At 30.1% G+C, this 13,018-nt stretch overlaps 1 protein-coding gene across 2 annotated transcripts; it reads right to left on the bottom strand.

The window, feature by feature from the left end:
* Window positions 1-836: 836 nt before the first annotated feature.
* Window positions 837-10,767, bottom strand: LOC112688657 (cyclic nucleotide-gated cation channel beta-1). 2 transcript variants are annotated; one of them, XM_025561962.1, is made up of 13 exons: window positions 10,568-10,767; window positions 7,471-7,625; window positions 7,070-7,170; window positions 6,538-6,687; window positions 6,200-6,459; window positions 5,250-5,348; window positions 4,953-5,140; window positions 4,514-4,655; window positions 4,146-4,305; window positions 3,325-3,506; window positions 2,735-2,895; window positions 1,718-1,819; window positions 837-1,166 (listed from the first exon to the last, which is right to left on the bottom strand). In XM_025561962.1, exons 2-13 carry the CDS (start codon window positions 7,623-7,625, stop codon window positions 1,055-1,057), a joined length of 1,812 nt encoding a protein of 603 aa, XP_025417747.1. In that variant the 5' UTR covers window positions 10,568-10,767; the 3' UTR covers window positions 837-1,054. The 2 variants fall into 2 exon arrangements, with proteins under 2 accessions (XP_025417747.1, XP_025417746.1); XM_025561961.1 differs by lacking the exon at window positions 10,568-10,767 and adding an exon at window positions 10,332-10,509.
* Window positions 10,768-13,018: the final 2,251 nt, after the last annotated feature.

Genomic DNA, 13,018 nt, shown 5'->3' with positions numbered 1-13,018 from the left:
TTAATGATAGTAGAAAAAGTAAATATTGATAATATGACAATATATTTTATCATATACAAATGTATATATCGTATATTATCTAATTATTTTTTGTACATAATTTAAAAAAAAAAAATCTTTTGACAATTAATTTTGACCGGGCAATATTTGTCACCTACTAAATTTATAAATATTTTTTATAAAATATTTTTTAAACTAGCTTAAAAAATGCACCGAGTGAAATAGATACTTAATAGATACTTCTCTTTTTGAACCAATAGTAATTGATATAATAGTTCGGTTCATTTAATCGTTTAAATATACCTTTAATTTAATATATTTTTGTAAATGTATTTTATATTATTGATGTTTGATATATTTAAATGTATTTATATTTAATTATCGTCTCTCTTTGATCATCATTATTAATATTATTCTTCGTTACCTGCGTTTTCTCTGCTATACTTTTAACTTTTACATTTATTAATAAAATTGATTTCATCGGTCTAAGGGTCTAAATGGCCATATTTACAACAGTACATAATTCTTAAGTAGTTATCTGTAGATTACTTTGAATGCATTATATATAGTTTTTTGGCCTTGGTTATTTTACTGTGTTATTAAGACTTTAAAAATATACAGATAGTTCATTCAGCATAATATTATTATATTTTTCGATCGACAATAATAGATTTAGAATATGACGATACATTGATACCTAATATTCAGTATCAAATTGAATAGAATATGATTACGTGTTAGTTATTACCTTTCGGCCCTTAGGCACTCGTTCAAGTTATTTACTCTATGTGTGTGGATTAAAGGTACAATACAAAAATTTAAAAAAATAAAAAAAATAGTCTTATCGAAATTAGTAAATTTCGTTTATTTCATTTGATACCTACCGCAGGCTCTAACGACGACACAATATTACGAATAATTTATATTGTAATTGTGCTTAAACTGTACAGTGTTCTTTTCTCAGACACAATTATATTTCTTCATAGTTTAACGTACGTATATTTTGTAAACAATTTTTATGGTATAAAATCACAAATTTTAATAGTATTCGTAATTACATAACTCGCATCAAACTCTCGGTACTACTATTCTTGTAATGGCCGCCGTCGAATAGTTCTTTCGGTATTTGCCGGTGTTCTCTTGCTGCATTTTGTTGAATTAGTTCTCTAAGAAAAAATAAAATAAAATAATATCGAAGGAAACCTATTAATTTAATGCGAGTATATGAATACTACTATATGATTACTGTATTATAGTAAACGAAAAATAGATCGCAAACGAAAATACTAAAATAAAAATAAAAAAATGGTTTTTCGAAATTCCGTTTTGTTTTTAATTAATCAATGGGTGTTATGTATTGCATGGATGTTAACAACTTGTATTAAAACTAAAGTTAATAACTTAAATTAATAAAATACTTTTGATGAAACAGTTATAAAAATCGAGATATTTTTAATAATTATACATTATATATTATATTTATGTGCTATTTTTCTGAATTTGAAGAAATTGAAACGAATAAAATTATTAACAACATACCTATTTATATATTCATCGATAAATCGGATGACCAAATTTAAAGTTACATAATAGGTATATTTTGTGTGTTTAAAAAATGTTCACACTTTTGGTGTTTTAAGTAGATACCGTTGGGAACTAAAACGAATTAATGATTCATTGGAAGTATACAAGTAAACGTAGAACAGGAGATACACACCTCGCTTTGCGCTTAAGTATTTCTTGAGCATTCGGATAAAACTTGATTGCTTCGTTAAGGTCTTCCTTGCTCAACACAAAAATATTAGAGAATCCATGAGATCTATGAACAAAAACACACTATAAATAATATTGCAAAGCTCGATTGAGGAAAGGATCCAGCCAAGATCTCGTATTTTTTTTGACATATTATTTATGTACATAATTTATGTAATAATATGTTTGTTATATTTCGTGTTTATTTTTTACTATTTTGGGCGTATTGGTGATGGCACATCTGATATAATCAGTACCATGGGTTACAAATATAAAAGTATATAAGATTAACGTTTACAAAAAAAAAAAAAAAACTACCAAAAACGATTAATTAATTCATGTAAATATATATAAATTTAAAAAAAAAAAATGAAACTGTTTCTATTTCATTTGAGTAATAATTACATTATTGAGAACATTACATTTCAATAGGTGTATTTTCGATTAAAACTTTCTCTATTCTGATTTGCATTATTTCTTTGCCGTTAGCGGGTGAATGTCTATAAATAAAAATGTGATATTTATTTACTTAATTATAACATGATGTACGTGAAGAGTTCTTATAATTTATGTTTCGGATGACCTATCAATGCAAACCTAACGTCTTATTACGTTTAAATATCGATTCGTTTCAGAATAGTATATTTAGAACAATAATTTTAATTTAATATTTTTATTTCAGATTTTATAAATTTAGATTTTATAATTGAATATTTCTATCTTGACAGATATTGACCTTGACTACCCAAATACGTATAAGATCGGTTTTTGTCGTTACCTACGTAGGTTAGGTTACTCGTTAGTTACTCGTTTACGTATTCGTTCCAGTCCAGTGATAAATGATAACGTCAAAAACAAAAATATCCAAACTACTACTGTTCTTGTTCATTCACGTCATAATGATTTATATTATTCGTGCGATATGAATTTCATCGTCGTCGTCGTCGTTGTCGACCATTTAGCCGGTGCCGATTAGCCTTACCTGACATCCGCCGTTCTCCTGTTGGTACCGCACAGGCTCAATAAGCTGATCTCTCCGAACACCGACCCTTCAGTGAGCGTGGCCAACACTCCGTCGTCCTCTCCACCGACCACTTGGACTTGTCCAGTTTTCACGATGTACATCTCTTTGCCAACTTCGCCCTAATGGAAAACGAGAAACTATATAGTATTGAATTCGTTCGATCGATATAATAACTAGGTTAGGATATGTTGTGATATGCCTATTGTGATATATAATAAAACGGATTTCAATGGCAGCATCGCTTGCAAAAATATGATATAGACTTGAGGCAAATGATTGATGATAAATCAAGCGGGGAGGGGTGAAACGTTTTTAAATCTATTTCATGAAAATATTAAAATAACAGCGCATAGTTTAAATATTTTTAACACTAGCCTGGCGCGATGTTAACGATGAACTAAATTGTACAAAGTATCTCGCGAAATGTTGTACTATTTGCACAGTATGCATTTTATATGAGGCAAAATGCATTGTGTTAATGAAACACCAACGCATGCAAATCCTCGCTCTAAACAGGCTGAACAGTAAAGGATATCATCGAAACCTACCTTCCGACATATGTAGTCGCCCGGTAAGTATAATATTGGCCGTAGCTTTAACACCAATTCACGTAATAAGGCTTTGTCGCAGTCTTTGAACAATTGCACTTTGTTCAACGTTTTCATGTGCACGTTGATGGCTACGTCGGTTTTCATTTTGTGCGGTAGCGAGTCCAATATACGGTTTTCATCTGTTCGAACAACATAATATACATAGCTCTCATTATGATAATATTATAATATTGCTCAATGGTGTATACAGAAAATATTATCGGGAGGGGTTACTATGGACAGAGTTAAATTACCATTGCTATCTAAGAATTACTAACAAAACACATTAGGTACTTATCTACGTTTCATTTACAAAATGTCCCAAAACGATTTGACGTTGAACGCAAATTCTTAATAAGCATTAAGCACCATTAAAATATAACATAGTAATATAATATAGTTTTTAAGTTTTTTAAACATTTCGGGGGGGGGGCACTAGGCCCCCCTATATACGCCACTGATATTGCTATCAATAAATACGTTAGCAATAGCATTACGATAGTATCATAATACTATTATTATATGTGAGTATCGGTGTGTTATTATGATAATAAAAATTAACTTAATTAACTAACTTATTATGTTCATGCTATCGTATTGACGTCTTGTAATATTTCATCTACAGACTACAATAGTACACACATTATACGTACAAAAATATATTTAAGTGTTGTGTGGCTGTTCACGCTATGGATCAAAACGTCTGGGATCAAATATGCTCAATAATTGTTTGGGACTCTACCATCAACAACGCTAGAATCAGTAACGTTCTACAGTACCTAAAGTTCTTTGCTGTTCCCACGTGAACGAAAACCAATGTTCGACTCGTTCGCGAATACGCGGGGGTATATTCAACTTCCTCAAATACTCCAGTGTCTCGTCTTGCAGTTTTCTGTACTCGGTTTGAGATCTGGTGGCCGTTGCTATTATATCTCGGATCTGCAGTATCCGTAAAAAACAACAGGCAAACGAAAAAAAAAAAAAAATAATAAAAAATGTATATTTAAAAACGTTTGATAACGCTTGTTCATATAATATAATATTTTGTTTCACTTAGAAGATGGATTATGTTGATATATTTAATTACTCTGTAAACGAGTAATAAGCATAATATATTAATACGTTGAGTCGTACGCAATAGTTATACCTGTCCGATTAAAATTGCAAACACGAAGACTCCCATTAGCCAGCTGGCTGTCATGAACAGGTACTCCGCTTCGTTTTCGGGATGTGGATTTTTCCCGATGGACGTTGCCGTTTTTGTAGCGAAGAAAAAACACCGTATGTATCTGTGTAGTAAAAATAAGACGTTGTTGAGGTATCACAAAACGAAAACCGAATTTGTGACAGAAAAACAGATTTTGCCCATATTCAAGTATTTGGTGCGAAAGTCTCTGCATTTTTATCTTTCCTCTTCATGAAAAATACACACTCGGTAATTGCACAAAATATAAAAATTGAAAATATATTTTATTCTCAAATTTAATGGCATCGGAAATAAATTCTATACACCCCACCGGTTCATTATGATGGGAACTGTCTTGGAATAAATGACGATTGAATTGGTATGTTCTAGTAATACTCACGCGTTACCCTGGCCGTTGAACACCCAATTATTAGTTGCAAGTCCTTCTTTGACGGATACATAGTAGTAAGCGCACGCGTTCAAATGCACCAAGTAGATCATGTAAGTTAGAGTTCTTGTTACTCGTACCACATATGGTGATGATAAAACGCTATCGAAATGATCGAAGAATTCCCAAAATGTTTGAATCTTTATAAAGAATTAATACAAAAATTTAATACAAAAAAATTTAAAGCATAACTTTTTTTTTGGTATCGCTATTTCATTTGTTTAAATAATTTACTTTATTTTGTTTTACCTTTATAATTCTATTTAGTCTCATCAAAGGTAATATTTCTGAAGTCAACCATGGTGCAAGACACACAATGTCGGCTGGCACAAGAGATATTATATCCAACTAAAATAAAATCATCAAATTAAACGCATTCAAAACATTATTATTACTACTATGTGAATATTAAAATTGAGACATAAAAATTAATATTTTTCTATGTATACATAGTATATATATATATAAATTTAGTATTTATTTAATTAATATTTATTAATACAATATTTATTTATAAATTATTAATTTTTCGTAAATATTTTCTATATTTCAAAAATATTGAGTGTAGGAGTTGACGCATAATTGTAAAACGTAAAGATTAAGTTAGAAAGGTTTTGTAAAGATTTTGTATTTTTGATAGACTTTTTCTTATGTATTTAGTCTAGTTGAATTTAATAACATGTGTTACTACTAGTTTCAGATAAATTACGTATAAAATATAAATTGTATACATTGTTTAACTTAAATTTCTCATATTTGAAAGTTTCTCAATTTTTTTGTTTTTGAGCAAATAAGTAATCACGATGAATATCATTATCAAACTTATGTTTTATGATTTGAATGAAAAATATATATGCAGCTACTGATATTTATTTTATAAAATGTTATAAAATTACAAAACGCTAAAGAAGTGCAGTCAGAACACTACTCCTCGTATCAAAGCGGTGTAGTCGGTAGGTGTCCTCATATTTTGATATTATTGTTCGATTAGTGAACAATGAATATTACAGTGCAAGGCGTTGAGTTAATATTGTATTATGATATAAAATGTAAATAGTGGAATATTTCAGTATAAATTAAAACGCTGAAAATATTTCGTGTATTTTTTTTAAACTACGACAATATCTTCAGAAACGGTTTGCTTTTTATGCGATGTTTGTCGAATTACTTCCGATTTGATTTTACTACGTTCTATTTACTTTTGACTGGAGCTTTTCCAAATAGTTGACTTCGATGAGTTTTAAGTCACGCACCCAAAACCCGTCTTTAAGGTACATAATACGGGGTTTGATTACAAACGTATCCAACAAATAAATCACGTCTGTGCAATAATCTAACAGCATCCACTTCCACAAGTTTTCCTGTGTTTGGTACGGAAACGTTATGCGCAGCGGTATTACCCAACAGTTGTATAGGTAGCACATGGTCACCAGGCTTAACCACGTCACGTAACAGAAGCCTACACAGAACATTTGTTATAGATTGGAATCAATCCGGTAACTGACGTCGTTTTACGCGTAAATTACGTGGTCATTACTCTGAGGTTCGATGATAAAGTCGAGATTGGCGACCCAGGCCAAAAAAAACCATGATCGTTTTTCCAATGATTTTTCGGGTTGCAGTTCGATTGGACAGTCGGACATTTGAAATCTCAAGTGAGCCGAGAGCGGGTGTAAACTATCCGCATCTATATTGTATAGTAATTATAACCATATTTAATTTAATATACTGTAATTGTTCGATATTTTGTGAGTTAAGCGGGTTTCTACTACAAATAACGCATTTAAATTTGGAACATAAAAACACAGAGGAATAAATATCTCCTTATAGCGGACATGGGGGCGAAAAAAATATTGAAAAACCGTTAAAAAATCCAAAATAATAAGCTGAAGTATTAAACTGTATATTATATGTGTATAGTCCACCATAAGGCATTAATAATGAGAGGTAAAGTAGTTTTTGATATTAATTGTCATCAATAAAACTTTATTATGCGTGTTTGTGTAGAATTTTTTTTAAATATCCGATGTGGAGATGATCATTAGTACAGGGTTTAACAGAATACATACCGGTGAAACTCATACTTGACGAAGAGGGTAATTTCTCACTCTTGTCCCGTTCTTTGATGTGTTGTTCGTTTAATTTGTCCATTAATTTGGACACATCTAAACTGTAAAATGAAATAAAAACAGTATATTACTATAAATTTGTGAACAATACAGGCGAAATTAAAAAACAAAATTTGACAGAACAATTTCTCCTCCTAATAATACGTATACACTATAAATGAGTATACAGCTATAAATCGCGAGAAAGAAATACATTATTATTAATTAATTAAATCGATCGATAACACAAGATAGTAATTTTGTTATTGAAAATAGTATTATGTATACATTTGATAAAATTATTAAGTATTTTATTTAAAGTCAAAAATATATTATTGTCAACAAATATGTATATATCATACCACGAGGTTCTTTCAACTGGAGAAATTGGCGTGGTAAATGTTGAGTTCAGTTCACCAGACCCTGCAGAAGAACTGTCGTTTGTCATTGGCATAAATTCAGATAACCATGGTTCGTCACCGTTATCGTAATCGTACTGTGGCGGTATTCTATCCATCTATAATTCATAATTATAGTTACTATTTAATTACAATGCAAACGAAGAATTAATTACAAAATATTAAGTATTTTTATTTTTTTTACGCCTATTTCCGAATTATAGATAGAGTCGGATTTAGCATTTGTATGCTCACAAGCATTATACAATTTTGAATATTCTAAGACTTGTTTTATCAAAGCAGTTTATATACCTTTTAAATCAATTTGATTTATGATTGCAGATGGAAAAATCAAATATAATACTCAATTTGTTACTAGAGTTTTATACACATATTGTATTTTTTTAAACACCGTGCAATAATGTAATACTTAGTTCTATACAAATTAAAATACGATCATTATATGTATCCTCGATTACACTTATAAATGTGTCTGATAATTCAGTAAAAATAAATATTTCTGGTATAAGTACAGATAATCATATCAGATTATATAAGAACATTTTTGAAATTAATCTTATTAAAATAAGGCACTAAAATAACTCATGTTTTCAAAAGTTATTTGTAAATACCTAAAATGGTATATTGTATCTATTCTTATATCAAAACGTCAAAAGGAAAAGTCATAAAACAATGAATATTTGACAATACCAATACGTGTACATACAATAATCATAATAAGTATCCTGAAAATAAATTAGGCAACCAAGAAATCAATTATTAATTCTTTAATCTTCAAGGTTATAAGTTTATAAGTTTGATCATAACTTGGACCGCCTCGAGAAAATTAAATTGAGTTAATTTATTAACTCGAATAAGGCACTATTATATTAGTTATTTTAAAAGATTTTCGACATCCGCAAATTATTGTTTTTACATAAGTATCAAGTTCCAAACAAAAAAATGAACATTATTTACGTAATTCGTGGTTTAATAACGGAACTTTTGCATTTGCTCGAAGGAATCGTATGCATCATTCAATCAAATATAGGACCTTAAGTGATGAAAGCGATATTGAAAGACAAAAGAAAGTTTTTTTTTCGTTTATTATTGTTTGAGTTCGTACCTTATATATTGCGAAGAACGCCGTCTGGTTCACAGACAGTGTGGTAATAACAATGTGAAATATTAGTCAACTATAATAGACGAGAGGGTTATGCAAAAGTAGCTAGGACACCCGTAGTGTCACAGTCCTAAATCAATGGATTTCAATGAAAAGATGATCATGGACAACGTATACTGCAGGGCTTAGTTGCTATTGCTCATAGAACAACGGAAACACTAACAGTCACACTGCGTAACCTACTTATAGGACTTCACTACTGGATTACAGTGCAAAATATTTAAAAAATAATGTATTTTTATAAGTTACGAGTATTATTAATTGTTATCTAATGAGTGGAATTTTCAATCAATTTAATCGTCAGTTATCGAATTGTTATGGACATTTTTTACATTATAGCGATTTTTAAAACATATTTAATATTAATATTAATATTAATACTTAAATTTAAATATTTAATTGAAATTCCGATATTATATGATTATTTTCTGAATTTATTCAATTACAGAGACAATTTTTTAATACATCTTGAATTGTATTTGTCATTATGATAATTTGTTATATTTGCTATTTAGATTTTTACTGTATTATATATTTTAAAAAACGTACAACAAATAAATTATTCAATTTTGTAAAAAAAATTAGAAATAAAATATTTTACAAATTGTGTAGTAAAAACCGTCAATTACGGATTCTAAGAAAAATATAAATCTGTAATTTATAAATGTTCTTAGCTCCTTGCAATTCCGTTATAAACATTTTTCAGTCTAATACACGATTGTTTAATTTGAATTCGTAATCATACATACAAATAAAAAAGCATTTTTAAGCTACTGATTAAAATGATAGATAAATTAGATTAATGAAATGCACTAAAATAACCATTCATTTTAAATCGTAAATCGTTTAAGTTATGAGTTATCGTTTAAGTTTAAGTTAAGCCGAAAAAAAATGTTTTTACTTGACTTTGATGTTTGCAACACCACATAGAATTTAGATAGCTCGAACCGACAGAATTTATAGAATTTATAATTAATTATTATTCTACACAAGTGTCTAGTATTTTTAAATATTTTGTCGGTTCGAGCTATCTAAATTCTACGTGGTGTTGTAAACACCAAAGTCATGTAAAAACATTTTTTTTTTTTTTTGGCTTAAGTGAAATTTCATATATGAACATTTTAATTGCTTTATGTTTAAGTATTTTAATAACATTGTTTTTAACCTACATAACACTGAATCTGACTTCATCAGCAAATATAATATACTTATTATCAAATGCTATCAATATAGTCGGAACTATAACTTAAGCAAACCTCACTACTGTGACCTAATTTAACTGTTCCGAAAACCGTACTAAAATTGAATACAACTAAAATGTTATGATACAAAACCGGAAACGGAGTTTATTAAATCTCATAGAACTATACTCGTAGTCGAATTCGTAACCAGTATTCAAGGCATCGCGATGTATTGCGTTTGTACGACGTTGGTTTGGAAATATTAATTTCCATGCTCGTCAGTTGTATGATATGACGAGCACGAGGCAGCGGAACGTGTGCGCTTTGAATGGAACAATCGTTACATTTATCGCTGTTATTATGATGTTAATCGTCGAACTCGAGAAAAGCTGTTTTTTTTTTCTACCGATCAATTAAATACCCATGGTTCGGATGAAAAACCAATGCCCGCTGTTACGCACATGTCAAATGTACGTGTCGACAACAATAACGTGATGACGAATAAAACAATAAAACACTGTACGTTTCGCCGGCTACACAGCTGTTGGTAAATACGTTTAGAAGCTGTGCGTGCTGCTAATAAATCAACTTTGAACACGTTGTATCCACACACACACACACGCACGCACGCACGCACGCACACGAACACCGGTGAATATATGTGCAGTAACAATGCAGTAATAATGTGTTTACTCACTTTTCGCGATCGTTTTGGAAAAAGAGGAGAAAACGACGAGAACTGGGCCGAAAAACGCGGACGATGGATACCGTAACACTGTATTTGCGTTGAACGCGCGGTGCGCGCGCGTTCCACGCGTACGGCCGCGGGGTAGTACAGGGATGAACCGAGGCGGCGCGCGGACAGATGGGAGACGCGAGAGAGGAAATGTTCTCTCCCGGCCGAATCGATAAATCGCGCGGACGTTGCGTGCACGCGGCACCCCGAACGGTAAACAAACAACGGATTGGATTTACCCGTTTAACTCGTGTCGCGTTATCATTTACAGTCGTTTCGATGATACGCGGTCGCGCGTTTTTGGGTCCGTTCCGTTGCCCCGAGACTTCGCACGTTACGCACGTTTTGTTCTTGTCGCGCGGTAGGGTTTTCACTTGAATTCGTTCACCGGAAAAAGTGTTCATGTTGCAGTAGGTCAGTTCACGTGCACTTTGTCCCGTGGCGTGGCGAATTTTGTTCCCACCGATTTCGGCAACGTTCGATCGTCCGTCGCACGTACAAAATAATACTTCAACAAACGTTACGATGTGTTTTGAACAATGTTTTGTTAACCAATCCGTCGGGTAGATCCTGTATAGATCTCAAAATGAGATATGCGTAGTATTATTACGGAGTTGTTGCTCTAAAAAGCATTTGATTGCATTATTGCAGTAAAAAATATCCAGAGTTGCACTTAAAAAATTACAATATAATTTTTTTATTCACCAAAATAATTTAAAAAAAAAAAAAATCGTACAAGTATATTTTAATAAGACTATCATGTTACAAATATGTGGTTTTTTTTTACAAAATATTTTAAAATATCCATTTATATTAGTACTCAGTGGCGTATACAGAAAATATTATCGGGAGGGGCTACTATGGACAGAGTTAAATTACTACTGCTATCTAAGAATTATTAACAAGATACAGTAGGTACTTATCTACGTTTCATTTACAGAATGTCCCGAAATGATTTGACGTTGAACACAAATTCTAAATAAACATAAAGCGCCATTAAAATATAACAAACGTTTAAAATTATTTTTAAGTTTTTTTAAAACATTTCAGCGGGAGGGGTGTAGCCCACTATGCCCCCCTCTATCCACGCCACTGTTAGTACTAAATCATATTTTTACTAGAGTAAGTTAGTCTGGTCCTTATAAAAATTTAAAAATGTTATATTTGAAAAATTTTCATTTTATAACACATATTATATTTTATCTACACATTTGTGTGCCTACCTTAACAATGATTACGCTGCTCGATAAATAATTTATTTAAGTTTTCAAATTCAAAAGATTTTGGATTTGGGTGTCGTATCTTTTCATGTCCTTTTATTTTTTTGTAATTCTAAAGCACCACTTTATATATTTATTCAATACTACATTACTACTTTAATAATACTATATCTCTTATTTCATAGAACTTAAAAACTTTCAGGCAATATTAAAATTTACATAGATTATATAGATAATATATAATAATATAATTATATAATATATAATATAGATCCCATGGTGATAATTTCTTTGACGATATTCTCGAAAAAGAAAAAGGTTACAAATAAATATCACCAAAAATTCAAAATGAAATTATTTGTATTCTTGATGAATTAATTTTAAAAGAAATAGTAAATACAACTGAGGGGTTTGCAATTTTAGCTGATAAAATAAAGATGTTGCTGCAAAAGAGCAATTTATATTACGAGTATGTGTTCGTTTTTCAGACAACAAAAATATAATACATGAAAGCTTTCTTTAATTTGTTATTATCCATAGTTGAACAGATGCCGGCCCTGCATTAGCTATGATAAATGGCAATGATTTATTAAAACTCTGAAAAAGTTGAAAATATATTTAAGAGAAACACAATGTCTGAAGTTTGAAACATAATAAAATTTTTTTAATATTTTTCATATATTTTCAGTGTTAGAGATTATATTTTATGACTAATTTTTACTTCTTTATTCCGCAGAACTCTTTAAATGGTCTTGCTATGTTAGCAATCTACATATTAAAATATTAAAATATAAAAATTTATAGTAAATATATACATAAAAATATAATTATATTATATTATATTTTAATATATGTATATTAAAATTGACCCATAGGAAGTTGTCAATAAATTAGGACTAAAGCCACGTAGAGTGGATCTTTTATTTTGAATTTCTTATAATATTATAAAATATTTATTATAAACTTTTGTAGTTACCAATAAAGTATAGACACTTAATTCTAGTGTGAATATTTAAATACGTATTATGTAATTATTTGTTTCTATGTGTGAATAAACGTATACATGTTATTACATTAAGCATATCATTACGACAGTATTGAGAGGTGTTTATATATACCAGGTACTTACATTTTATTTATTTTTTTTTAGTTTAGGGAGAGGGAAATTGATAAACCCTGCAGCAATTTCACC

The sequence above is a fragment of the Sipha flava genome, unplaced genomic scaffold (assembly GCF_003268045.1).
Source record: "Sipha flava isolate LNK unplaced genomic scaffold, YSA_version1 3_pilon_pilon, whole genome shotgun sequence".
NCBI classification, from domain to species: domain Eukaryota; kingdom Metazoa; phylum Arthropoda; class Insecta; order Hemiptera; family Aphididae; genus Sipha; species Sipha flava.
The sequence above is the reverse complement of the archived record's forward strand: the minus strand, read 5'-3'. Positions and strand labels throughout refer to the sequence as shown.